Source organism: Emydura macquarii, unplaced genomic scaffold (genome assembly GCF_026122565.2).
Source record: "Emydura macquarii macquarii isolate MOO-44397 ecotype Brisbane River unplaced genomic scaffold, CSIRO-AGI_Emac_v2 contig_1253, whole genome shotgun sequence".
In the NCBI taxonomy this organism is placed as follows: Eukaryota; Metazoa; Chordata; order Testudines; family Chelidae; genus Emydura; species Emydura macquarii.
The window spans coordinates 74161379-74189122 of record NW_027131390.1 but is presented as its reverse complement, the minus strand read 5'-3'; the positions used below and the strand labels follow the sequence as shown (position 1 = coordinate 74189122).

The window sequence follows — 27744 nt, the reverse complement described above, 5'->3', positions numbered from 1 at the left end:
TTCGCATCAAAAAGTTCTGCAGCCACTTGTCATCATGCTAAATTTGCATGATGATGATGCATTCTCAACAGTTGGGTCTTGTTTCTCAGGCCCACAAGCAGTGATCCACCCTTTGGAGCCTCTCCAAGAACACTAGCACCAACCTGGAATTTTTTTTGCTGTGCCCATTAGGATCCAGTTATTATGCTCAAACATCTCCACATTGTTCTCATCTCAATCTGAATGGTAGCGGTACTTCCTTATGCTGTGCAAATACTGGACAGTGATGATTCCTGTATGTATTAACAATGCATATGAGAACTGTGCTGAACTCTGCAGGCTCCATGCTTCTCTCAGCATGATGGTGGAGACCAAAAAGTGCTGCGTGGGACCATGGGAGTTTTGGAAAACAGTGCTAAAATTATTGGCTGTGGAAAGTATTATGGGATATAGAGAGCAGCCTGTTAAGAACTTGACTCCCAACACCCAGAAATCCCTGGGCGCTTTGCTACTATCCCACAAAGCACTGCAAAAAGGTCCCAAAAGGCCGTGTGGCGGACAACAATGTGGGGCACGCTGGGATACCTACCCAGTGCACCGCACATTGTATCGACACAAGCAGTCCTGGTGAGTGTAGGCAGTGCTGACACAAGAAGCCAAGCATGCATACACCTGAGCGATATACAGACTTCAGTGACTGTATGCCAACATAACTTGTATCGACTGAACTTTGTAATGTAGACATGACCTAGGAGTTGTGATTAAATACTGAAGTTCCACCCCTCCTGTTTTGTCCACTTTGCACTAGTCAGGTGGTGTAACGTGTGGAATCTGGCTCTAAGTGACCAGCTGATGATTTCCTTGGAATAAAGGGAAGCCCTCAGCTGATGTAAAGTGGTATAGCTGGATCCTATATCATCTGCCCCCTGTACACCCTGACATAGAGGCCAGAAGGGGGTGAGGTGCAGTATCTGTTTAATTCACTACAGCATATAATCTGATAGAGACCATAACCAGTTGGCATAAGTTACAGCAGCCCCTAAAGCTGCTCCAACATGTGCCAGTGGGCAGACCAGGCACAACTGCACCAGGAAAATTAGGGAGGCATAGCTTGTTCCTGACAGCTGCACCCGTCCCCACGTGTCTCACACCAAGCCTGTCCTGAAAAAAGTGGAAATTTGGCCCCAGATCTTTAACATTTAGACCAGGTTTTTTCTTAACCTATTTTTTTATTAACAAAAGTTTCCATTTATATTTATCCCTATTATTTCTAATGTAAATTGATCCATTTGGCTCTCCTGTTTTTTCTCCCCCCCAAAAAACTAATTTAAGGTCATGTTCCAATACTTGACTCAAATATTTTTAGACAGTAATTAAAGTAGTTTATCCTCTACTTTGTGATGGAATGTTTTGCTCTCTGTCATGTGCAGTGTTGCACAATAATACAATGATGAGGAGTGTCCATCTTCCTCTGAAGCACTAAGTATTAGACATCGCCTGAGTCCATTTGATGAACCAGTAGTCTGATCAAGAATGGCAAATCCTGTGTTCTTCTGTAGAACAGCTTTATGATTTAAAATACTGAAAAATTACTGTCAAATGGCTCTGTGGAGTTCCAAGTTTGTGTTTGTGACTTCAGAATCAACTGTGTTCAGTTTACAAGTAAATAGAATGATTTTTCTAGCTATCAGTCCTGCAAACTCAACCTGGTCTCTGAAAGTCAGAGTGGATTCTCTCCATCACATACACCATCACCAACAATGAAGAGCTTGCGGGCCAAACTAGCTTCTTAGGATCTGTCTTCACTGCAGTTGGAGGTGTAGTTGCAGCATGTGTAGTCATGCCTGAGCAAACTTTGATCTAGCTAGCTCAGGTACCAACTGCAGCATGGGCTAGCTGCCGGAGACTGTACCCAGGCTCTCTGGTGGGCTTCTAGTCAGGCAGCTAGCCCATGTTGCCACGGCTTTCTTGCAGTTGGTACCTGGACTAGCTAGTTCAAAGCCAGCTAGTGTAGCAGACACACACCTCTGACTGTGGTGTAGACATACCCTTAGGTACACCTGTGCAACCACATTGCTGTTAGTGGGTTTGCACAGATGTAATTGTTTAGAACGAAGTACTTTGACTAAATAATTCTGTTGACAATGAACAAGAAAGAACAGAATCCACCTTGCTTTCTTAGCTGTGTTGTCTCTGCAGGGATAAGAACAGAAAAAAAGCAGTAAAAAATTATTTTAGTCCCTGAAATCAGTAGATGTAATTCTGAATACATAAGTGGAACAGATCTCCTAAATACAAAAGGTGACATTTTTATGTAGTTGCTTTTCTGAGCAGAACTGTGATTATAAACAAACTTTTTTTTTTTTTTTTTAAAACATCCCAATGTACCTGTCCCCAAATACTTAACAAGCTGCTGATCTGGCTTATCTGAACTCTGTTTATGCCGAGCCTTTCAACTGTCAATGTTAAAGTGCACTACTTGCCTGTCTGAGGATAATTTAGAACAAAATAATGCTCTTTAACACCCGTGCAGAATACAGCCTGCTGTTAACTATTCAACACACAGTCTTCTTGCAGAGCTTTATAACCATTTGTCTGGAAATAGTTTCAGTTGTTGGTAAATCACCCAGCTTTTGATTTAGAAGCAATGTTTTGAAACATGTTATGTATCTTTTTTAATAGAATATGCTTCTGTTGGCTCATTGTATGATTACATTAATAGCAACAGAAGTGAAGAGATGGATATGGATCATATCATGACCTGGGCAACTGATATAGCTAAAGGTAAGAGAGGCTGATTTTCAACAATAACCCTGTGCACAGGACCCCCACATGGGTCTACTGTTCTTTACTGGGGCCTGGAGGCCCTGGGGGATCCAGCCCAGGCTGCAACCTCCATTAGCATGAAGAAAAAAATTTTCAGGGCTCATGAGATTGTATGTATGGGATCACAGATTGTGATGTGTGTGGCAGGGAGCCCATATTATAAGTTTGTACTGGGCCCGAAAAAATTATGCTTGGGCCCTGCCTACGCAACTGCTACTCCTTCCAACCACTGTTGAACAGCGTTCAAGTCACACTTAAAAAAATGCACATATTTTTGTTTCTTTGCTTAGAATGAAAGGATGACAGTTTATTGCCCTTCAATATTTTCTCCTCATAGGAGATGCTGAAAGTGGAAGGGAAGGGCTCCTTCCCATTTACCACTTCTACTTGTGTTTTGGCTCTAAATCCCAGCAGAATATTTTTCACAGGCTACTGTGTATAGAAATACATCACATAGATGTGTCAATATCTAGACTGGGGGCTTGTGTGTGGAGGGACAGTTGGGAAAGTTAAGATGAAATAAAGTGGCTTTCATTCATTTTAGCTTAAATATGACTAAACTTCCCTACACTGAGAAGTTAATTGTGGTTTAAGGTAGGGTGTGAATTTTAAGTGGAATAAAGCTATTCCAGATTACATTCTTGTGTGGACATTTTCTAATAAAAGTACCTTATTCAAAATTAGCTTAATCCATTTATAAAGGCAGTTAGTCAGGAATAGCTATTCTGGAATACCTTCCCATGTAGAACAAGCCCTTAGCTAAAGCAAGCTGAAACCACTTTACTTCTAAATGAGAGAGACTGACAGAGGTTTTATGCACTTTAATAATGTGCTCTAGCTTCACACCTTTAATTGATTTAGTAATTTAACATTTCCTAGTGTCCCCGCCTAGACAAGCCCTTAGACTAGTCAGTGAAACAGTTTAATTAGAAATGATCCAAGTAACTTAAGACAGGTGGATGCTATTCTGTATTTATTGTACTGCACATAAAAATGTTAACATATTTACACTTCTAGCTATATTTACAAATTAAAATGACTTACTGTAAATTTGTTATTAACTTGGAAACTACACTTCAAAATCTACCAAGTAATTAAAAAAAAAAAAAAAAACTGTCAAAGTGTTAGCTAAGAGTGTTTAGTCCCTTTTATTTTTGAATACACATTCATAGAATAGCTAATGCTGAGCCTGTATCCAGATTGGCCAGTGTGGATCCCGGTGCACATGTGGTGTCCCATAGAAGTCTTTAAGGCTCTTCAAGAGTCTGTGTTGGAGGATTTCAGTGCCCCAAGGCCTAAATGGCTAAACCATTGGGGTTTTGTTTTTTTTTACTATTTTTCAAAATGTGTGTAACCGCAAGCCTTTTTGGAGTTTTGTCTCAACACACCCAAGTTACTCTCTAAATAATTTCATCTGAATAATGAAGGCTAGAGGTTATATTTTATATCTGCCAACCACTGGAAGAAGGCACAGCAGATAAAGCTTGTCATTGTGATTAACTCTGTGCAAACACAAGAGCAGGATGCAGAATGCCTTGCTGGCTGCTGAAACCCAGATCCTATTTCTGGTAGATAAAACACACTGTCTCCCTGCAATCCAAGCCTCAATGCTCTCTACATGCAATCACTAGGCAAGCAGCATTCCTCTTTTATTGTACTCTAGATTATCATGAACTAAAAAACACAAGCATTGACAAGCAGTGGACTTGCTAAACCAGCTTACTTTTAAAACTTTACCTCATTTTTCTATAGGAATGCACTATTTGCATATGGAGGCTCCAATCAAAGTAATTCACAGAGATCTGAAGTCTAGAAATGGTAACGTATCCTTGCACTTAAGTGGTTCTATATTTCTGCTTTCAGTTAACATGATGGTTAAACCTTAACTTTAGCCTTCAAGAGATACAGGGCTAAATCAGCTATAGCTGAGATATGCAGTTAAGGCAGAGAAAAGGCAATATTAAGACATATTTGGGTTCTTTCCCCTGAATCCTGGGGCTATCTGGACATCATTCCAGTCCCTGGCATAATTCAGAGCAGACTGTAGTGCTGCTTTAAATGATCCTTCGCCCATGGTCCCAGGTCTGTTCCAGCAGCCAAGGTTTGCCATGGTACTTTCCCTTTTTCCTGGAAATGTGTGGTGTGCTGAGACCCAGTAAGAGATGGTGGAGAGCGGCTATGAATAATGCAAAGCAGCCAGAATGGACTTGAGAATCGGGCCCAGTTTTGGAGTTCTTTCAGCATTGATTGAACTTTTGCAGATGTTAATGCTTCTGAAGAATGTAAACTGGCTGTAGGGTTTGAATGACTCTGTTCTACTTGGTTAGTTCAAGTCCAGTTATGAAACATGCTGAAAAGTGACTAATTGAAATATTTACTACTAGTAAGTGGCTTACAAATTTTTCTGATTCACCAAGTGCTGTATAAGAATGTAATAATGGAGAAGTAGCTGGATGTAGTTTCATTCTTAAATATCTTTTTAAGAAAATATTTATTTTCTTTTATAAACTTGGATCAATCATGAATGCCATTATTTTTAAAATGAATCTCTGGGAGGGATCATTGTTACCCTTGAGAACTCTTGTGGGGGGAAAAAATGGACATTTCTTTCAGTATTTGTTGTTTGAATTTTATAGTTAAACTCTCCCTCTACCTTCTGAATTAGAAAGGATTGTTTAAGGATGAGCAAAGGCTCACAAGTTTTTGAGGTAAACCTATATTTTTGTGCTGAATACCCCCCCACTAACCAGGGGGTAAAAGGCATTCAGAGCATAGGTTTCAATTTACCTGTCTGAAAATGTTATTTAGCTTCCATGAAAGTTTACTAAATATGCGCCATTTTGGGAAGTCCTAGAGTAAGGCTGCATGAGACATTATGACACAGAATACTACATTTGGAGGCCTATTGAGAAATCTGGGTGCAGCTGACAAAGTTTCATGGAAAGTAGAAAGAGCCTTTAAACAACTACAACAAAAATTGAAACCTCTGTGTGCTGAATGCTTCCCACAATTTGGTTAACTCAAAACTGACCCAAAACGTCCACCTTTTAATAAATACGTTTTAGTATCCGTATTCACTGATTTATTACTATTGCCATTAGAATTAATCTTCATCAAATCCTAATTTGAAGATAAAACTAAAATAAGTGTTGAAAACCTCTGGATTTCTAAAATGTAGGCTCTTGCTTTGCTCCATGGATGTATCTGTATTCTTCAAAATATCAAATTTCTTTTAAAATACAAAGTGGAGGGGCACTGGTGGAGAAATAGTGGGGAATTTAAAGAAAAATGCTAGTGTAGACAAGGTCATACTGCTGTTCTCTGATGCAGTTATAGGGACTGTTTTTTCTTATCCACATGATCCAAAAATAAAAAATAAAAGTTAGACCACAGATGCCCCAAGCTGTGACAGAAAACCATGCTAGTGGTGTATGGCTGTTCTTGTCGGGGAGACAAACCCTTATTGGTGTGCAGCAAGGTGTTGTTTTATCTCTTTTGCTCTACATGGGAAGAGCTGCAACAAAACCTGGGACTAGGATTCCTATTTTCCCCATCTCCCAAAAGGTACAGGTAATGGCAACTTCTCCTTTTCTTCCCTCTCCAGCCAGAGGAGAAGTGGGAGGTGGTGGAATACTTAACACCTGTCTACTATGTGGTAACTGGTGCATTCCAAGAGGGATTGGTACAATGGAACTCACTTGAAGTGATAGACAACGGAAAAATACTGGGATTACACCCTTTTGTGCTTCTTGATAAAGAAGCCCTGGAAGATATTTTTTATTAAAAAATAAATCCAAAAATATCTTTTTCCCCCTGCTTATATTTTACATGAGCCATTCAATTAGTCTTGTCTGCCCTGATTTTATCTCTGGTGACTAGAGAACTAGTGAAATAATTATGCCAAAGGAGGCAAGAGAGTGAAGGCTGAGTTATGTGTCATTGAGAAGAGTAGAGATTATTTTAGTCAAACTCCTTTATTTTTCTGTTTTTGTTTGCAACTATTCAACTTTTCAATAGCTAATTAACTTGGAGGATACTGAACCTTTGTTTAACTGCTAACACCCCTGCCCCTTCAGTTAAGGTGTTAGAGCTTATACTGAATATGAGATCTTTCCCAAGAGGCCTTTCAACAAAGCCAGTAATGACAGGACTTTACATTCCTGGTATTTCTAAAATAAGTCAAATAAAAATATTATTAACTAGATATGTGGAGGAAATCTTTTGGGGCAGGGGTGTCAGAGGTTATACATTATACAGGAAGGGATGAGTTCAATTTTGTAAACATCTTTGTCAGATTACGGTTTGAATTAAATGAATCACTCTAAGCAGAGTGATGCTTCAGTGTAAGAGGATTGAAAGTCCATTGAAACAATTCTGGACTTTCACTCCACTTTCACTTTAAGTGGAATTTGCCTCTAACTGCATTGTCTAGAAGCGGGTTCCACTATATCTGCTAATGCTCTGTAAAATTTAGGGTAAAGGTGCTTTTTGAAAGAGTATCTGCTGAAAAATATCACTATGAAATTGAAATATAGCTCAAACATCGCACTGAATTTTCTCCTACTTATTTGCAGCTAATGTCAATAAATGGATACATACAGTGGGTGAAATTATGCCCACAATTACAACTGTGCAAGGTGTTTGAGGGAGGGTTGAATTATAACTAAGTGGATTAATTGTAGCCTGTGTCTTTATAAATAATTGAAAGTTTAATTTGCTAACTACTAATAGACTTCTTTTGTGAATTTTTTTCTAATGCAGTTACAGCGTTTATTCATAGACTTTCAGGTATTTGACAAGTGTTCTTCAAACACCTCTCAAGAAGCCAAGAGAAGCCAAGTGTGTGCCAGTATAGGATAATTTCTCTTTATAAATGGTCAACTGGTTTGCCATTAAGTTGTTAATAACAAGATACATTATTCTTTGTACTGTAATTCACTTACATTTTGTTTCTTGATTTCCAGTTGTTATAGCTGCTGATGGAGTATTAAAGGTAGGAATATTTTAATTATTTGGAAGGTTTTGCTGCTGTTTTGCTGGATATCTTTGAAGTCCAGTGAATAAGAACTTAGCATTTTATTATTTATTTATTTTGGCCAGATCTGTGATTTTGGTGCCTCAAGGTTTCACTCCCATACGACACACATGTCCTTAGTGGGTACCTTCCCCTGGATGGCTCCAGAAGTTATCCAGAGTCTTCCAGTGTCTGAAACCTGTGACACGTATTCGTATGGTGTGGTGAGTTGCTTTCATTTCTTTCTCTGTATTAATGAGGCACTGGCATAACTGAGTTAGCAGAATGTAAAATGGGAAAACAATGTTCCTAAATAAGGACAATAGAGAAAGTTCACATATTTCATTAAAAAAAAAAACCCATATATTTTATATTTTAATTTTTGTATTTTAATTACAAGCTGAAAACTGATAGTATGAGCAATGTCTTTGATTAAGTATTTGATTAGCTATGCAGCAGAGTCTGTGAAATTCAAACTGTATTTGAAATAATTTACGTATGTCAGGTGGCAGGCAGGGGCCAGTAAACAGTTTCTAGTTTGTAGCTGTGTTGTGTTTGCAAAGGAATGGCTATTAGTCTATCAGGAAAAACAGGTTATATTTTAGTAAGTTTATCCCAGGGAAGACTGATTAGAGTATTTCCATACATTTGTGTGACATTGAGTTGCTTTAAGAAAAGTGGTGTTATGCCATTCCTCTACTCAGATTGCTGTAACAGCCTGCTACAATCAGCTGATTACCTCTGAGAGCAGTTGAGAGGCACTGTATAGAAAGGTTGATAAAAGTCTTGTGGGTTCTGCCACTTATTTAAAGCGGCAAAATAAACCTATTTGTAAGCAACTAAATGTTGTGTAGTCAAGTTTGGGACTACAGTAACAGGAATTCTTTCACTCTGCTCCTACTCTGTGTCCTTGCAATCAAACCTGCATTGCTCCACAGTTGAAGCTGACAGACCGTACAGCAGAGAGTTGGGTTGTTTGTGTGTTAAAGGAGGGGACATGGCAGGAATTAACAAATCCTTCTTGACATATTTTTACCAGTTTTTCTTAGTCAGTGTTTTAAACCAACACCCCTAGCCATACATCATTAAACTAAAGACCTAATGGAAGATGAATTTTGCTTTTTGTTAAATATTTATATATAGTAAATATTTGTTAAATATTTATATATAAATAAATATAACTATTTATAGTGGAAAATTACATGACAGACTATGTAATGTGTGTTGCAAACAAAAGTTTGAAGGTTTGTAGGAAAAAAAGCTATGCTGGCAGATCCAAAACTATAGTCTGACTTAATTGAGCTAAGACATATACAGTACTAGGACATAAACTAGCAAATGTAAATGTTAATGTAAGCTGTTATTGAAAACAATCAAATATTTCCCAATGAAAGGAAACATTTCAGTTCCAAATTCAAAAAGACAAAAAAGACATTCCAAACATGGTCTTCTAGTTCAAAAGAACTGTTACAGCTTGGTTGGTGTGAATCAACTGCAAATAAAATTCTAGTGAGAGAATGTAAGGAATTGTTTAATATATTATTATATCAGGTATTACACAAATCCTAGGAGCAGTTAGTTGGTCAAGTTAAAGTTTATTTTCTTTGTGTATAAACAGCAAAGATCATTCGTTAAATCTGTGATTATAGGTAAAACTCAGAGAATTTATAGTATAGCCATATGCTAGTCAGTTCACTATTAGTGAAATATTTTAATGCAATAACCTGCCCACAAAATGGTTTTGGGTCTGTGTTCAGAGCTACATGGGCCTATGCCTTGTTGTCTTATAGAGATGCTTCAGTGTGCATAAGAATATGTAATCCATATGGCTGTTTTATCATTAAGTATTTTGGAAGTTAATATGCTCTCATGTGGATCACTCCAATATTTTAGAGTTTTTAAACACTGTCACGGGGTGCACCACTCACTGTTTGTCTGGCATCTCCTCCTGGTCACTCTGGGAATTAGCTCTTGAGGTTGACACCCTTTTCTGTGGTTGCACGCCATCACACTGTCTCTCTCCCAGGTCTGCAGTGCCTCTCTCATCCCAGGAACTGCAGCATCCTCTTTGTGACTTAGCCCTCTAGCTAGGTCACTCAGCATTCCCCCTTCTGAGGTACAGTCGTTCAATTCCCTGTCATTACCACAGTGATCCAGGCAGTCTTCCTATTCACTGCCCCACCAGCAACATCCTTGGTAGTGGGTAGGGGAACCCAGGCCCACACTCTACTCTGGGTTCCAGTTCAGGGACCCTCAACCCAGCAGGTCTGGGCTTTCCTCTCCCAGCCCTCACTGCTCCTTCCCTAGACTGCTTCCTACCACTTGTTCTGGATGTACCAACTCCAAATCCTCCTCCCCTCTTCCCAGGGAATGACTGCCCTTTCCCAGCAGCTGCCCCTATCTGTTGCCAGCTTCCTGGCTTTATAGGCCCTGCCTATTCCTGTAACAGCTGAACCTGCTTGCAGTCAGCTCCCTGGCTTTTCCTCCAGGTGCAGCCTGTGGAGTTAATGGGCCCACCTGGCCACTTTAACCCCTTCCAGTCCTGTGTGGGGTGGACACTCCATCACAAACACCTAAGACCTGATTCACCTTTATGTTATTCCAGTTTTCCAACCATCTAGCACTGTTGATTTTCAGTGTAGATACTCAGGTGTAAAACTGGAGTAATGCTCTAGTGAATCAGACTCTTGCAAAAGTGTGGGCCCGAGTCTGTGCTGGGAATTACTGACGTAATGGAACTAAGCCAGCAAAGAATTTGTTCTAGTATATCTTTGAAAGTTGGAATTCTCCTAAATTAAACTTTTAGACTAGTATTGTATATGCTTAAAGGCTAAGAATAAAAATCTTGGAAAGAGTAGATTTCTTGTTCTTACAATGATTTTATCTATAAAAACAAATTTTGAACAGACCACTTTCAAAGTGTAACTCTTGCCAGTGGCCTTTGTGCTAGACAGACAAATCTGCTTTTCTTCAGCTGACATGCAGCTGAAGTGCTGATAACAAAGAGCAGGATCCTTTTCAAATGTAAACTAGTGAGATGCTAGGAACCTGTATTCTGTTTGCAGAATCTGTGGCCTTCCTTAACATTTTTTCTTTTCGGTTTTTTTCCTTTTCTTCTATAAAGCAGTCTGGGGCTGTAAATGTTGTTTATTATGTAAGAGAGCCTCTTCCCATCAAATGACAAATCATTTCTGTCACCACTTAGGCCTGAGTCTTTCCTCTGCTGAGATGAACATTCCTATTTGCAAATGGATCATACTGAATTAGAAAGGATCTCTCAGATATTGCATTCCAGTGTTTAGAGTAATTTGTCCTGCTCTTCTTGATAGGCTAAATGGCCTCCATATTTTCCCATTGAGATTTTAGTAAATTATTTCATAAGGTGGGCTAATAAATAAAATCAAATATTCCAGCAGATTTATCCAGACACAAACATAGGTCTTGGATTTTCTCTGAACCACCCAATGACTCCGTTTCTAAACTAAATCCATACTCTAAACAACAGATGCTAAGCATCAGAATCTACCAACCTAGATTTTTCAATCACATAGATCATGTTTCTTTATAATGTCATTGTGTATTGTACAAACTATAATTCTTCACTTGTCTAGCTGATATGAAAATGCTTGTGGAGTGATGATGTTCACTCTAAAACAGCTGAAGCTATTTTGAAATTGTAAAGAAATACACTTAGAACATCCGTTATTTTATCCTACCTCAGCAGAATTCCATTAGTAGTATATTGTATATGTATTTAATTATAGGGATTTTATGCAGTGTCTTTCATAGTTGAGGTATTTTAGCAGTTATAAAAGCAATTAATTAAATACTAGCTGTGTAGAGACTGCGAAGTTAAATGCAGCAGCCATTATGCTCTTGGCAATAGCTCAACATTGCCCTGGATATGAGAAATTATTTTATTTATAGAGGGAATGTTGGCCATCACACTGGGGTTATCCCTTACTCTCTCAAAAAAAGAATGATGGGATCTTTAACTTCTACTCGGATAGCAGGGGGTTGCTGGACTAACCTCATGCCACAAAGGGCGATACCTCTAGCAGTGCAACACCCTCGCCTCTTCTGCTGCATTTCTGCTAACTCTGATTATGAATCTGGGTCAACAGAAATGCTGTGCAAAACTATCAGTGTTCACTTTTCTAGCAGTGAAAAATGCCTGTTGTTTTCACCCAAAATTTGAAGAAAGAATGAAAAATGATTTGCTTTTCTAAAATTACTAAACTGAGACTTTCCCTGTGCTGCTTTTCTGGCACTTAAGAGTTTTTCACCAATTTCGTTCTCATGTGGGCTTTATGCTGTTTTCTTTCAGTCACACAATGAAGTGGTAACAAGCAAATAACACAGACGAATGTGACCACTCTTTAAATAGTTGAAGTGCAGGTTCATTTACCTGGTAACAGGAGGTGTGTAGACCATGTAAGCACGGTTTCAACCATAGAAGTTGCAAAACAGTTTGATCCTTACATATATTTTATTTTATGTTATATTTTTATTAAACATCATGTTAAAATTATATATTTAATATAAAATAACATTCTAGTAACCACTTCAAAACCACCTTAAATCATTTTTGTGTGATCTCATCCAGCTAACTCATGGCTAGTATTAAGTATCTTTGGATGCCAACATCTACAGCTCTCATCAGATTGAAGAACAGATCATTCCAAAATCTTCAGCAGAGATTAAAGAGGCTAAGGAAGGAGGATCTGAGAAGGCCCCATTCGACCTTAAAAATCTCTTTTTTTTTTTAATTTCACCCTCTGTAAAAGCAATATTCCAGCAATTAAATTTAGGATCGCTATGCTGAAGACCTCTCAATGAAAACAAATTTTTACAGGGAGTGTGCATTAAAGCAGATATCCTAATTTATTTGGTCTTCCATTGACCACATTCCAGACCAAGCTACTACTGGTGTAGTGGTCTCTTCTAAGGGCTTGTCTACACACACAGTTATTCCTGATTAACATTACTGATCAACTCCTTATGTACACACTCTTATTCCAGAATAAGCTTAAAGCTAAACATGAACAATGCACTCTTATTCTGGAATAAGAGCGTCCACAAAATTTTTTCATCAAGGGTAGTTAATCAGAGACAACTCCACGTGTAGAAAACCCTTCACAAAAGAAAAGAGGAGAAAATACATGACAGCTTTGAGGTTGACCTGTGCTAGAGCCAACATGGAAGCTGCCTTGGGCCTTAGCTTTAGAGTACCCTCTAACAAAAAAATCCCATTGCTGCTACCACCATTGCAAAGCCAGAGTGGTAGCAAGGCACCAAGGGCCATCAATACTTTAATCGCTGTTTTGAAGACCTGCTCTGAGCAAGTATAGACAATACAGTGCTTAAGACGCTGGCAACTGCCTGGAGCCCTGTGTGTACTAGTGTTCCCAGCGCAACTGTCACCAGGGGAGCTGAACTTGGAATAACAGTGGAAATTTTTAGCAACTAAATGATGTTGGGAAAGTATTTGAAACTTTTTGAAAAAGACAATCACTCCCTTGCTCTTCATTTCATGTCCGCTTCCCCATATGTTCACTTTTTCTCTGTGTGTACACAAGAAGGAGACTGAGTTCTCTAGGAACCACAATTTGCAAACCTCTGCTTTAAATCCTTTTGGTATATAGTTCTCCCAGACTATGTCTATAGTTAGAAGATTACTTCCCTCTGCAGCACTTTAGCTGACATTTCAGTACAGCCAATTCATAAGACTGTGTTGAAACTCTTACAAAAACAAGGCAATGAAAATGTTACTATGGAACTCCAGCTTGATGGGAAAATCTTTATCTAGATTGTTGACTTGAATATGAAATTGGCATCACTGTCAAAGCATTGTTCTAAGTAAATCATTTAGAATAAACAGAAAGATTTATGGGACTCAAGTTCCTCATCGTTTGGCTTTCCATTGCTATTAATGAATAATAGAGTACTAAAGGGGAATTCTTCCTACTCTTCTCAGATTCCATGCTCTCCTCTGAGTTACAAAGTGTAGTTTGGAGTATTTGGTGCTAATACTGTCAGGTGGAAACCAGTGAGCTCTACAGACAATGGAAATAAAACTAAAGATGGCATCATAAGGAATTCAGTGCAAAATGTTCTGTGGAAATGTGCATGAATGGAAACATACAACCATAACCTACTGAATGAGAAAAGCAAAATTGTCTTATTTTCCAGCTACAGGTTGTTGATGTGTAGCACCTATATATTTCAATATTTAATATTGTTCACCTGAAGAGTTTTAGATAATATTTTACTATTCTAACCATTGTTATACATTTGATGTGTGATCTTGAGTGAGATTTCCTTTGGGGTTTTGTAGTGTCCTATAGTACTACAGTTGTACAGATGAGGTAGTTCTGCAAGTCTGCTCAACTACACATTTTGGTGGCTTTTGTTTTATGCTGACTACTTATTGTGGTGTCTGAGTTTCATGGGAATACTAAATTAGTTATTTTTTTTTCTGTTAAATTCCCTGCTTTTCTTCAGCCTTACCAGCATATGTGTGGTAACTGGAATAACAAATTGAGTTCTAAAGGGAATGAATTGAGCCATACAATGGGTTTGGGTGCCTGTATGAATACTATCCCTGTTCCCTTGAAAATGTTTAGTAAAGAGTCGTCTTCTAAGACACCTTTATTTTTAGTAATCAGGTGCTGACCCAAACAAAATTATTCAACACCTCTGTTGATAGAATGCCCTGTTCACTTGATTTTTCTGCTTGTCTGCCGATATTCTTGCATTTTCCTGCTAATTATCTTCAAAGTTGTCCATAATTAATTGAAAATGATGTGGCTTGAATAAGCTTGAGTACTAGCCCAAATAGCACGGATATCAAGACTTATGCAAGGTGCTTGGAACTTTTGGCCAGGTGGTCAATAAATGTTGGCCCCTTCTTTGGTGTGTCTTGAACCGAAGAAAAAGTTTTTATATATATAAAATATCTCTATCAAGAGATTCATATATGGGATCCAGTGTAATAGATATATGTATGAATAGAGACAGAGTGATTTTTAACTTGTTAAACTCCAGAATTATATCTCTACAGTAGAAAAAGAAGCTGAGCTTATCTTTTGGTGACGATCTCATTTTTACAAAGTAGTTGCTATTCTCAGCTACCATTTGATTTAATGAGTTGGTGCAATATTTGTAAAAATATTACATGTGTACACAGATGGAAACAATCTTCCTATGTCTGAAGATAAAGTATGGTTGTAGGGATAATAAAGATAAAATATTAATTTCTGATATCTGCTATACCACTTAGTTTAATATAATCACAAACTTGTAGGCAGCAACAATTGTTATATTACTTACAAAGTCTATTTTGGGATGTGTGGTTTGTTCAGGCATATCTCAGAAGCTAAAAACTTATTGGTTCAGATACTGATTGCTAAGTACCGCCATTTGTACTTGTATAGAAATATTTTAAAATGAAAAGGTTTGTCTAGTTGGGGTAGGGGAGAAGGAGTTCACTATCATGCAAGTCTGAACCACCATTTTATGGCATAAAGAAAGAAGAGAATCTTTCACATGGGTTTCACAAAATTGCAGTCACTGGGCTCCACATATTCCAGTTTTTTATCTAGGTTTTGCTTTAGAGGAAAAAACAGAAATAGTAAAATTAATTTAGTAAGAGGATCTTGCATACAAACATTTCTCCAAATTCCTGCAAATGGGATCTGGTTGCCTGATAATTGGATTGAGATAGTGCTGTATCAGGGTTTAATAATGTATTTAAAATACAAAGTACAGAAATAAAAATTCTTTTCTTTTTTTCTGTTCCAGGTTCTCTGGGAGATGCTAACAAGGGAGGTCCCCTTTAAAGGCTTGGAAGGATTACAAGTAGCTTGGCTTGTAGTGGAAAAAAACGAGGTAAGACTACGTTTCTACATTCAGGTACATAGATCAGAAAACAGTATTGGGGTTTTGCAAAAGACTTTTTCATCTTCTTCAAATTGAAAGTAAGTTCACGCGTATGGAAAGATTAGCAGTAGGAGCTAACACAAAGGGTCAAAGTGATGTTATTCCTCATGAATGGACCCTTTACATCTAATTGTTGCAGCTTCACGTCGTGATGCTGTAGATCAAAAATTGTACAAGTACTGTACTAGTTTCTCAGTCTCAATTGTAAAACCTAGGGGTTTGTTCTTAGTGATGAAAGAAGCCATTGCGTCCAAGGTAGGGGAACAGTTTAACTCCATCTCCTGCGTTTAGGACATCTTTTTACTGGCCGGGAGTTGATATATCTGTAAGAGACCTTCAGCTACTTCAACTTAACTCTCCCAGCAGGAGTCACTATAGTACAAGAAACTGCCGCTTAGATGAGAATTTCAAAAATAAAAGAAGAAAAAATAGTTTAAAAAAAAAGAGCGAAATTACAGTTTTGCCACCTACGTTCAACACTACATTGAAGATGAGCTTCTCACTGGTATTGGCAAGGCTGTGGCATAGCTGCAAGCTTCCTCATGCAGAGTCTTTCCATTTCAAAAGAACTTCAGTGGTGTAAACACCGTTTGTACAGCGTCCCCAGCTTCGCTTTTCTTCTTCCCACAAATTGAGGCTTTCAGTTAGTTGGACATGTGACCGTATGTCTGAACGCATGGTTCTTTGAGATCAAAAGACAGTAACTACATTTAAAAAACATTTAAAGTTGGGACTGTACCACACACAGACAAGCATGGAAATCTCAGTTAAGTGAAAATCTCTACTATCTAGACACAGTGGAAGTTTGGATAACATTATAATACAACCCAGTATCTATACAATGCAGTTTTATATTCTTCTGTACAAACTGTTTCCCAAAATACTTTACACTTAAATAAAACAGGGTTAAATATTAAATAGCAGAGGGAGAGAGAAATTAAGGAGACAACTTTGTATTTTTTTTTTTTAATTCTGTTTGGGGATTGGATTGGTTCCATTCCCTGTCCAAGTATATGAGATGTCCAGATTAGTTGGAAATGCTTCATTAATAGAGAGAAGCCTTATGAACTCAGCCTTCTACACAATACTATTTTCAGAACAGGAGTCATAATGGGATTCCTTCTCCCATTATGGGAAAAGCCTCATACAGCTAATGCCAAGTTATTTTGGAGAGAAAGACCAGCAAGTTTGCATATGGCATTCCTGTGCATACCAAACACACAGTTTTATGCAAGATCTACCATACAATACCAGACCATTTAAAATGAGGTGAAGAGAATTGATCTTAGGCTGAAAGATATCAAAGAGTACAGATATGTTTCCTCATGGTTTTTCAAAGCAAGGAGCTGTTAAAATATAGCATAAGCAAAATATGGACATGCCATGCTGCCTTATTACAGCCAGAAGAAGCTTAAGAAAAACAAGTGTCCTTCATGAACTTCTGAGTACTAGATGGTAGTTGCAACAGGATGGTGGTGCCTGTTATGCAATCTTCCTTCCTAAGTGGTGCAATGAATGGATTGACACTGACAAAGTTTAACTCACACAGATTTTTTTTTTTAATCTGATCAAAATCTATTGACTATGCCCAACACAATCCTATAAAATAACTGTCCTGCAAAATGTTCACTTGCTCTCCTATTCCTCACTTCTCTAGCAGAAGACAAATTGAATATGTTTAGATGTCTCACAGCAAGTAAATAAATATAAAGGGGCATATTCTGCTCTCAAATAAACCCGTGCAAACCTTATTGATGTCAATGGGGTTGCATAGTGCGATTCAGAGCAGAATTAAATACACTGTTGATCCAATCCTGCTTTCTTCTCTCCCTAAAATTCCTATAAAAGTCAGTGCAGAACTGGGTCTCAGGCATACTCACTGAGGGTAAAGATCATCCTGGTGTAAAGCGTGTTCCCAAGAGGTTAAGTGGGACTTCAGTGACGCATGGGCCTTGTTTGGGTATGCTACACAAAGGTGAATTTCACCCTGCTCGAATATTTTTTATTTTACTCTAAACGCACTCCATTCTCAATATGAATTCTCAGATTATGATTTGCATTAGCTAATGATAAATTAGTACTGAGAAATTAGTACTAGTCTTTATTATAGTATAATAGCTTTGAAGTCTGCTACCTATAAAAAAACAATCTGCATACGTAAGACAGATGTAATTGATGATTACATGTCTCCTAGTAACTTATTTTCCATCTACTGGAACAGTGAGGGTTACAGACAGATGCCATAGCAAGACTACCAGACATATTTTTAGGCAAATGACTTGATCAAGTATCAAATGGCAGTGCAATTTGTTCATGCACTATAGGAATTTCAGGGTATTTCTTGTGCAGAAAGTTTTTCACCTTCATGTAATGCATTATTTTAATAATTATACTCCAGTAATGCCTTTATAGTGTATCTCATGTTTCTAGTTTTTGTCTTATTTAAATGCTTGTGCAGCCAAATTTGGTGTGCTCCTATTTTGGCATGCTGTGGCTGGTATGGCTTTGCAGGGCACATTGCAGTAATATAACAGTATAATTTGATACAACCTGCTCTGCTTTATTTGTGAAGTGGCAGGATTAGAGCAGTCAAAGTGCCTGGGGTAGCAAGTTGGTTTGGTTGCGACTATAATATCTTGGTTTAGATCATATTTGTATGCCTCTGTCCTGTTTATAGCACTACAGAATCATTTTTCCATCTTGGCTTCTCAGATTTCTGGGTCCTTCTGAATCAGCCATTGAAAAACCATTCTGTTCTGTATTTATGTATCTATTTTAGTTGGTATCAAACATCTGAAGCCAGTTAACTGCATTCCTGAGAGCCCAGAAGTATCTCCTTATAGTTGTAAGGTGGTAAAGATACTCATTTAATCAAATGTAGTTGAGATTTGTGTTTGGGCCTTTTCAGACTGGAGAAAAAGTTTGCGAATTAAAAGTTGCCTCTAGGATAGCCTGTCTTAGGTATCTTTATAATTGTTTAACACTCCCTGGAAAGGAAACCAACTGGTTTAGAACTGGGTCCCTGTTGCAGCAGTCCTGGTTGCAACCTGCAGCTCATTGTTTTGATATTAGCCTTCTTCATTCACCTGAAAATACTTGTAATATGCAAGTTCTCTTTGATCCTTGAGCTCTCTTTTTGAGCTACTGATATCACAATTAATCATTCCGACCACAGCTTCCTGAAATGTATCTTGTGGAGTGAGGTTCTCGTATCACTCTCTCTCATTTTTTTTTTGTAAACTTCATCACCCCCTCAGTCAATGCAATGTGTATTTCAGCCATTTCTCTGTGATATCAACAGTGATTTTAGTATCATATTGCTGGATTACTTTATGTGGGAGAAAGGAGTTTTCTCCCGTATTACATTTGTATTGAGATACATCTATGGACGCCCAGTTACACAGTTAATTGGATCCAAACATTTAATATTAATTTGTCAGACTTCGCTTGGCCTTGCCTCATTTTACCTGTTTGGCTCTTGTTAGTTTTTTGACCTGTGCTGTTTGTATATTTGCTCCACTCATCCCTTATGGGTCTATTAACTGTACCTGTCAAAGATGTTGCCTTTTGGATTTTGTACATTCAGTCTCAATTATGGAGTTTTATCATATTGGCCTTTATTCTGTTAATGGTTAGTTTGAAAAATTGCCTAATCTTTTTACTTGAAACATCAAACATCTTGCAGAAAGTGTTATGACTAAACCATTAAGAAAAATAAAATGCTCTTCGCTTTCGTTTACCTGGTGAATCCTCTCTCCATTGCAGAGATTAACCATTCCAAGCAGCTGTCCCAGAAGCTTTGCAGAACTGATGCATCAGTGTTGGGAAGCTGATTCAAAGGTAATTTCATTCATTGTGTTTACGTTATATGTATTTTCTTTTCATCTTCATCATATTAGTTTGTGAATCTTATTTCGTAGGGCATAGCAGGGCTGTTTCTTCTGCCACAAACTGAGTCACGGGTTCCCTGCTAGACCTGCTAGTTAGAGCTTTTTGGTGTGGCTAGGTGCCTCTCTTGCCTTCTACAGCCAGACCTGTTTAGGGAAGTCACCATTGGGTTACTGAATGAGACAGCTGTGCATAGGGTAGGAGGGAAGAACGTATACATTTTTTCTGTAACTTAATGAAAAATAGTTTATTTCTTACCTATAAAATTAATTTTCTTCATAAAATGATTTCTTCACAGATGTCCCAAAGCAGTTGCACATATAATATCACAGTGAAAGGCCTGATTCTGACACACTAAGCATATTAGGAGCACTTGCAATGTAACCTCCTGCACAATGTGGAGAAGGATGGCAAAACCAAGCCCTAACATGAAAATAGAATAAAAGACAACTTCAAGAAGAGATGTTATATCAGGCTGGTAAACGTGCACCTGTTTGACTGGCCCACCAGGGGTAACTAAGGGAGTAATTAAAGGGAGTATTTACTAAGTAAAGGCTCATATAGATGATGGGAGATGTCCATTTAAGTTCAGTCCACTGCCCTGTTTTGTTGTACAGCAAATTAATTGGAAAGAGACTTGTGGGTATAGCTGGAAACCAGTTCATAATAGCCTCCGCTTTGTTCTCCTGTGAAGATAGTTAAGGAAAGAAAATGATATTGCTTTACTCAGTTTGGCAGGGACAGAATTCTGGCCCCATTGAAGTCCGTGGGAGTTTTGTCACTGCTTCAATGGGATTGGGATTTGTTCCTGGATGAATTACCTACTTTAAAGATAGATTGCCTTGTTTCTTGGAAAGAACCTTGAGAAGGAGACAGGAGAGCAAAACTTTCCTTGTAGAGTATTTCCCCAGATTGTTCTGTGGAGGGCAAGGCATGTTCTCTCACTGAATGAATGGAGGGTTCTGTCCCTCAAACCCTCAAAATCCTTGAGATGCACCAAGAGCATGGTGCCTTCCAAATGGAGATGTTGTACCTCTTTACTGCAGACTCCCTAGCCCCCTCCAGTTTCCCCATGAAATGAGGCCCTTAGTTCATAGACAGCTTTAAGAAAAAGTTAATCAGCCTCATGCTGCCTTTTCTGCAAATTGCTGGAGCATAATGACCGTTTTCTTAGCCACAGATCTCCAGTGACGGTGCTGGGAAGGCAATTGACCCCTTCTTTTGTAAAAGAGGAGAGTGCTGCACATGGTGGAACTCTCTGCATAGGGCCCTAAGAGTGATGGTCTGGCCCCTAGTTATAAAGAGTTCTTTGGAAATGTTGGTGACCACTTTGCTTGTTGTTAAAATAATCTCGTCAACGGGAGTATATAATGCAATCCTTGTTATAGACTGCTGTAATCCTATACTCCTGCAATATGCAATGTCTCCGTCACCTGTGATTAGTCTGTCAGTTTTTAGGGTTTGCTTTCCATTTTATAGAATTTCTTTGTATTTGAAGAAAATTATCTATCTGATTGCTTTTAAATCACTATGAATAAAGCATGCATAGAGGAACTTTATTTTATATGGTAAACTCGGTAAGTTAAAGTAACTTTAGCAAAGTGCTTTTGACATGAAAAAGACTGTTTATGTGCTAAGTAATGATTATTAAAGAGCACCTCCAGTAGGCAATTAGACAACCACTTTCAAGTGTCCCCATCTCTACTAGACAACCTATTTTTCTAGGATATTAGTTGGTTGCTTAAACAAAATTTCTCACGATTGATCTCTTTATTTACTAGAGATGTTTATCTTAAAACAGGATCTTGTATTTCTTACAGTTTCATACATTCCTACAGCTTATCCCCCACCTGATCTGTATGTGACATCATAAAGTATTAGTAATATGATTACAATCTGAGGCTTGGGAACTAGGGGAGGCAGTAGGAACAGTTAGAGTAATAGAATCAAAGGTGCTGTTTTATACAAACTAACCAAATAATAAACATTGAGTGAAGGGAAGCAATGAAAATATTAGCCAGAAGTCTTTGTAACTGGAGTTTTTTTATAAAGGTTTTCCATGAGGCATCGAGATATAAGGGCCAAGATTTTCAAAAGTGACCAGTGATTTTCGGTGTCCAACTTGAGACCTCTTTAAGGAGCCTCATTTTTAGAAAGTGCTGAGCTCCCATCCACTGAAAAGAATTTATCTCGAGCGGGGCATCCCAAGTCACTAATCACTTTTCCAAATCTTAGCCAATCCATACTTATGGTGTTTTTATTAAATGAAAAGGTACCTTTCCCCTTTAAAAAAAAAATTAGTGTAGACCTGTTGCCTGCTTTCAGCTCTAGACAAAATCCCATCTATCCTCAAGTAAAAAGCTGTTGCCAAGGCTGATTCAGGCACCTACAATGCCTGTAAAATAGTTGGTGTACACATGCATTAGCATTGCCAGTACTGTTGTGAATGTAGACTTGGAACGAAGTTCCGATAACTCCTCTGGCTGTCATGGTTCACTGCTTGCCAATTTGGTGGTGGTGTGTGCATGAACCACAGGCACTGTATTAAGACTATATTGCTTAATACAACTCACTCAATCACTCTGTGCTCTGACCTGCCCTTCAGTGACAGCTCTGTTCTCTCTCAACCGTTATCTTCCCTGCCACTGTTCTAGGCAGGTCTGAGAGCAGTGTAAGAAGTAGTTGGCTGGTCTCAGCCCTGCCCAATACTTCCCCTGTACCCCCAGAAAAACATACCAAGCAGAACATGAACAAACATTCTGGAAATGAAACTTGCATTAATTTCAATATTTTATTGATTATGTAACAAGGAGCTGTTCTCTCTTCATCTGCTCCTGAAAAACGGAAAATAGAACTAATTTAGCAAGGACACACACTATACTCCTGCTAAGTGATTGTATAGGGGTTAATAGTGCTGCATAAATACATTAATGAGGTCTGAGGTTTGCAACATGTCTGCGAGCTGTCCCAGTTGCATATCCCACATTTCGGACAAACAGAGATGAAACTTTAGGGGGAAAGCCATAGCCATTATGGAAATGCATTTACCATGCATTGCTACTCATAAACCCAAAAAAGAGCAGGTGGCTGCAGCTCTGACCTTGTGCATCCCATTGGAATTGGGTCAGCATCAACTAAATAAATGAAAAGAATAAAACTTAAATTGAAAAATAAGCTCCTGGCCTCCTGAAGCAGCACCACCCAAGAGTAGAAATGATTGTACTCTTCTGGGACTCAAAGCACAAAGCCTGTCCAGCAGTGGGTGCACAGGAATCTCCTGCCAAGCTTTACCCATAGAATCATCACTGTGGAATTGTGTGATAGTCTAGTCCCCGACCTCCATAATGCATATGGGGATTATACTGTCGGGAGAGAACCATTTTAACAAACTGCTAGGATTCTAGACTAGAAGCTATTTATAGAATTAGAGCAACAGGTACAAATAAAGTACTGCCAAGTATGCACCTGCAACCATGTTATGCAACTGTTCAGGTTACAGTGTGGGTAACTCTCTGGAATAGGTGCCCAAATGCACAGATACAGCAGTGGCTGGGCAAAAGCTGTGTGTCACAGAGAAGATCTGCTTGCTGCACCGTTTGCCTGAAAATCGTGTAGATGGACCAAAAAATGACAGACAAAAAAAGCCTCCAGTTAGCATTGAATAGTGCAGCACTACTGTATAAGAGAGCTTGTCTCTTTTTTTGTTATACATTTGACACTTTTTTATGCTGTTTGACATTTGAAATAAAGAAATTGTCTCTCTTTTATAATGTAGAAATCACTTGGATCTTCCTGGGAGAGACACCTCAGCATTGTTCCTAATTGTTTTTGTGCACCCAAATTAAAATGCACGTTTTAATTGCTGCATCTGTAATTGTAGAAGAAATGGTGTAATTACAGATGAGATGCAGAGAGAATGTGCATCATCCCTTTATTATGTATCTACATTTTGTTTCAACCTTTTGTCTCCACCCTGCCTGGGGTCTGTCAAACAGACTAATGGAGTCGCTGCTCTTTCAAGAAACATATTTAACCGTGCCTTTTTCAGTTTTCAAAAATTATCTTATTCTATAGCTTCCTTTGTGACTGTAGAAAGTAGAAAATGCAGAGAAGTTATGACTGTGCTGTATGATGAGTGAATTTAGTTTTCATAGAGAGGGTTAGAATGACAACCTCTAGTTGTACACAGAACATGAACAGCACACATAGGGGTACTGTGAGCTTTCCCCCCATTGCTTTGCCAACGTGTCCAACTCTGAAGTGGAGGGATCACCACAATTGTCTTGATATCTGTTCAGTCTTTGGCCTCTGCCAGGAGTACTATTACAAGGATGCCAGTTGTGGAGATGCGATTTTTGTGATGTGGACCCTTGTCCAGTAGGAATTGAACTGAGGCCTCACACTCCGACTACCAAATGGCTGGTTCAGCTCTTAATGACATTGGGTTACTATCTGTGACTGACAGTGGCAAGGCCGTGTAATGAAAGGCATTACCAATCCCTTGAAGGAGCCATTCTCCCAGATTTAGGATTATTAGGTAGGATTTTCCTCCTTTGCACCAAAAAACATTCGTTCTTAGCATTAAAATCCCTTATTATTATTATTATTATTTATTTGCATTGTGGTAGCATCTAGAGGATCCAACCGGGTTGGGACCCCATAACTGTGCATTCCACAAGTTTCTATACTGACTTTTCCAGTGGAAAGTAAACAGTTTAAATATGTGGGTTTAGAATAATTTTCCAGGAGTTAAACACCTGATAATTATGTAGGCAGAATCCCAGTCTGTGTGCTGTTTGCAGTCTTGTACTTGAAGCTGCAGTAGGAGAAATCCTATTAATGTTTTAACATAGTCAGATATGACAACAAAGCCCTGATTATTATTGTTATTTTGTCTTCAGAAAAGGCCATCTTTTAAGCAGATCATTTCAATTCTGGAATCCATGTCCAATGACAGCAACCTTCCAGACCAGTGTAACTCATTCCTGCATAACAAGGCAGAATGGAGGTATGTTTCTTTGCTTCCAAAATGAGATGGTATGGTGTTCATGTGAAATTATGTGGGCAAATTAAGACTCTTTCCAGAGGGTTAAGTGCTGAGAAAGTGTTACTAAGTGTTACTTGTATTAAGAAAGAGTAACTCTTTCTTAATACAAATTACTTTTTCTGTAGATATTTTTGGAACATATTTGATCTTGTTTTTTCAAGACTTCCGAGAATGTTGTGGAACAAGAGTTATGGGAGTTATGCTTAAGCCAAGCACTGTATTAATATTATACTTTTTAGATATCACAAATGTATATGAGTTTTGCCATCCAAATATTAAAATAAGGTATGTGTATTCAGTCTCTAACGTGAAGATGTTTGTGATTCAAGCTATATATTACTACGTTTGTACATATTTGTGTGTAAAAGTGTGCAAATTACATGTTACACAGGGAAGGGACATAAAAGGCTAAATTTTCAAAACAAGCCTTTTTAGGCTTTTTAGGGATCTGAATGTTTGCACGTGCAACCACTTGGTGCACATTTCTGTATGTTATCAATTGTGCATCCACATGATAACACTTCTGCCAACCCTATTATCTGTGATAATGCACAAAAATAGCATGAACAAATTATATGCCCTGAACACAGTTGTAGGCTTACAAATGGAGACCAGGTGGAGAGCCCTTTCAATTATTTGGAACACTTTTTTGATCCAATTTTCAATTTTTTTATGTGTGTGCAAAGAATAACATGAGAGAGAGCTTCTTTCTTAGTGTGAAAGTTTGGTGCTTCATGATATTTCTTAGTGTTTGGACAAGAATATTGAAAGCAGATCTGCGGAGGATTGTTACCAGATGATCTTCCTGCAGTCTATATTAAGAAGCTTTGGCTGCTCTCCAAGTAAACTGGGAGCACAAATACTCAAATATTCTGTGCCTGCAGCTCTGAAAACAAGCAAAGAAAAACATTAGAGAAAACTGGAGTGTAGAGAGGAAGAATAAGAAGAGATTATAGACATGAGGTTTAAACAAAACAATCCCAAACTTTGTTGGTGAATTTCAAAGGGGAATTGATAACTAGAGAATTTTATTGTGTGTGTGGAAAAAGTGAGCACAAGATGGGATGTTTGAGCCAGGTCACATGATGAGAGTATAAATAGCATGTTTTAGACCTGACATTATTCCTCCACTGACTCAGCAGAGAATCTGGTAACTGAGTTTCAGTTCTGAGTACAGTACACTAACATTTTGCGCCATCTGCTGATATAAAATGTAAACTACATGTATACTAGAAAATCTGCAATTTGATATTGAAGTGCCTGGTACACAACAAATTTTTAATGTGTTGATCTTCAAAAATCTAAAAATATTATTTTTGTTGAATATTCAGCTAGGTTGTCTTTACCAGCTGAAGGAATCTGTTGTTCTTATGTTTAATTCTTCCATGTTTGTTTAAACTGCAGAGTTGTTGAATGGCTTCTATTTGTGACATCATTTTTATAAGAAATCAATACATCTGTTTCCTTTTCTCCTGTCTCTCCTCCCTCCATCAGGCTTGGTATATATTTTGAATATGATTGTCTCCCAACTAGGGATCCAACCAATTCTTTTGGCATATAGATTGTTTGCTGGACACCATAATTCTTGCAGATTTCTGAGCTGGTGTATTATCTATGTTGCATTTTTGGTAGCAGTCAGAATGCAAAAAATGTTGGAAGAATAAGTCTCATAGTGAGGGTTTATTACATGACCATAGGCAGTCTCCAGACTTTTGGCCACTATCTCTTTAAACTTTGGAGAGATCAACCCTGCTACTATATTGGTAATTGCTACTTTTTTATAATCTGGGTAGCTGCCTTTTGTATTATTGAGTGTTAAGCTCCATATAAGAAGTTAACCAAATCAAATTTTCTCCAGTGAATCTGGTAAGGAATATGGACAAGTACTCAGATTCTTGAAGTAACCAAACAAATGTCCACTTAAATCTGGTCTTTTCAGCAAAGTAGAAATGTTGAAATGACATTCAGTAAAATTAAGCTTTTATTTTTTGGTAAGTTTATTTCTTTATTAGGAATCTTCTCCACATGGCTTAGCTGTTCTAAAAATATTTCATTTTGGTGCACAGAAACTGTTGCATTGTGAATACTGGTTGATGTTCTGTAAACGTAAAGCACTGTAAGTGAAAAGTATTGTGATAGCCATGGAAAAGGATTTCAGCAGAGGTACAGTGTCAAGGTAAACATGAATTTTAGAATTTTTCAGAAGAATTGATAAATTTATAGATAAGGGAAGCCTGAGAGGAAAAAAGAATTATCCATGAACAAGAACAAATCACTTGGCAGCAAAGATAATTTCTGAGTTAAGTAGAGTCAGATAAATGTGACACAGTTAGACAGAAAGAGCTTAGTGTGGTGTATGGAGAGACTTTCAACACTTGAGATGAAAAAGGTTAACCAAGGGTTAATCCTGCCTCTGATTAGAATAAGGGCCACAATTGCCTGCCCTGAGTCTAGGGGCAAGTTTTCGTGGGGACCCTCAGGGAAGTTAATGAGAATTAACTAAAAGTGTACAAATGTAAAGAGCCTTAATGAAAGCGCATTAAATTCCTGTGTGGACTCTCTCATTCAGAAGTAAAGTGGCCCCAGGGTATTAAGCTAAAGCGAACTGTAATTCTGAATGAGAGCAGCCGCAAGGGGCTTTATTGCACTTTAACTAAGGACTTGTCTACAGTTACAGGGCTGAAGCGATACCGCTGCACTAGCACCGCTGTAGCACTTAGTGAAGATGCTACCAATGCTGATGGAGGCCTTCTCATGTTGGCATAGTTAATCCGCCTCCCCGAGAGACAGTAGCTATGTCGACAGGAGAAGGCCTCCTGTCAACACCGGGAGTTAGGTTGGTATAACTACGTCGCTCATGAATCCACACCCCTGAGTGACGCAGTTATACTGACCCAAGTTCCTAGTGTAGACCAAGCCTCAGGCTCTTTAAATTTACCCATTTAGTTAAGATGAATTAACTTTCCTGAGTGTCCCTGTGTAGACATGCCCTAGGAATTTGTAAAGTAGCACATTGGGCCAGCTGTAGGTAAGAACAGAAGTGCTGTCA

General features: G+C 38.3%; 1 protein-coding gene across 3 annotated transcripts in view; it reads left to right on the top strand.

Annotated features, from left to right (window-relative positions):
* MAP3K20 (mitogen-activated protein kinase kinase kinase 20) overlaps nt 1-27744 on the top strand; it is a 121557-nt gene that overhangs the window by 50283 nt on the left and 43530 nt on the right. For all 3 annotated transcript variants that reach the window (XM_067549229.1, XM_067549228.1, XM_067549230.1), the window contains exons 4-10: nt 2662-2763; nt 4558-4623; nt 7770-7798; nt 7906-8043; nt 15623-15709; nt 19526-19600; nt 24550-24656. In XM_067549229.1, coding sequence (XP_067405330.1) covers nt 2662-2763; nt 4558-4623; nt 7770-7798; nt 7906-8043; nt 15623-15709; nt 19526-19600; nt 24550-24656 — 604 coding nt within the window. The remainder of the gene's footprint in view (nt 1-2661; nt 2764-4557; nt 4624-7769; nt 7799-7905; nt 8044-15622; nt 15710-19525; nt 19601-24549; nt 24657-27744) is intronic.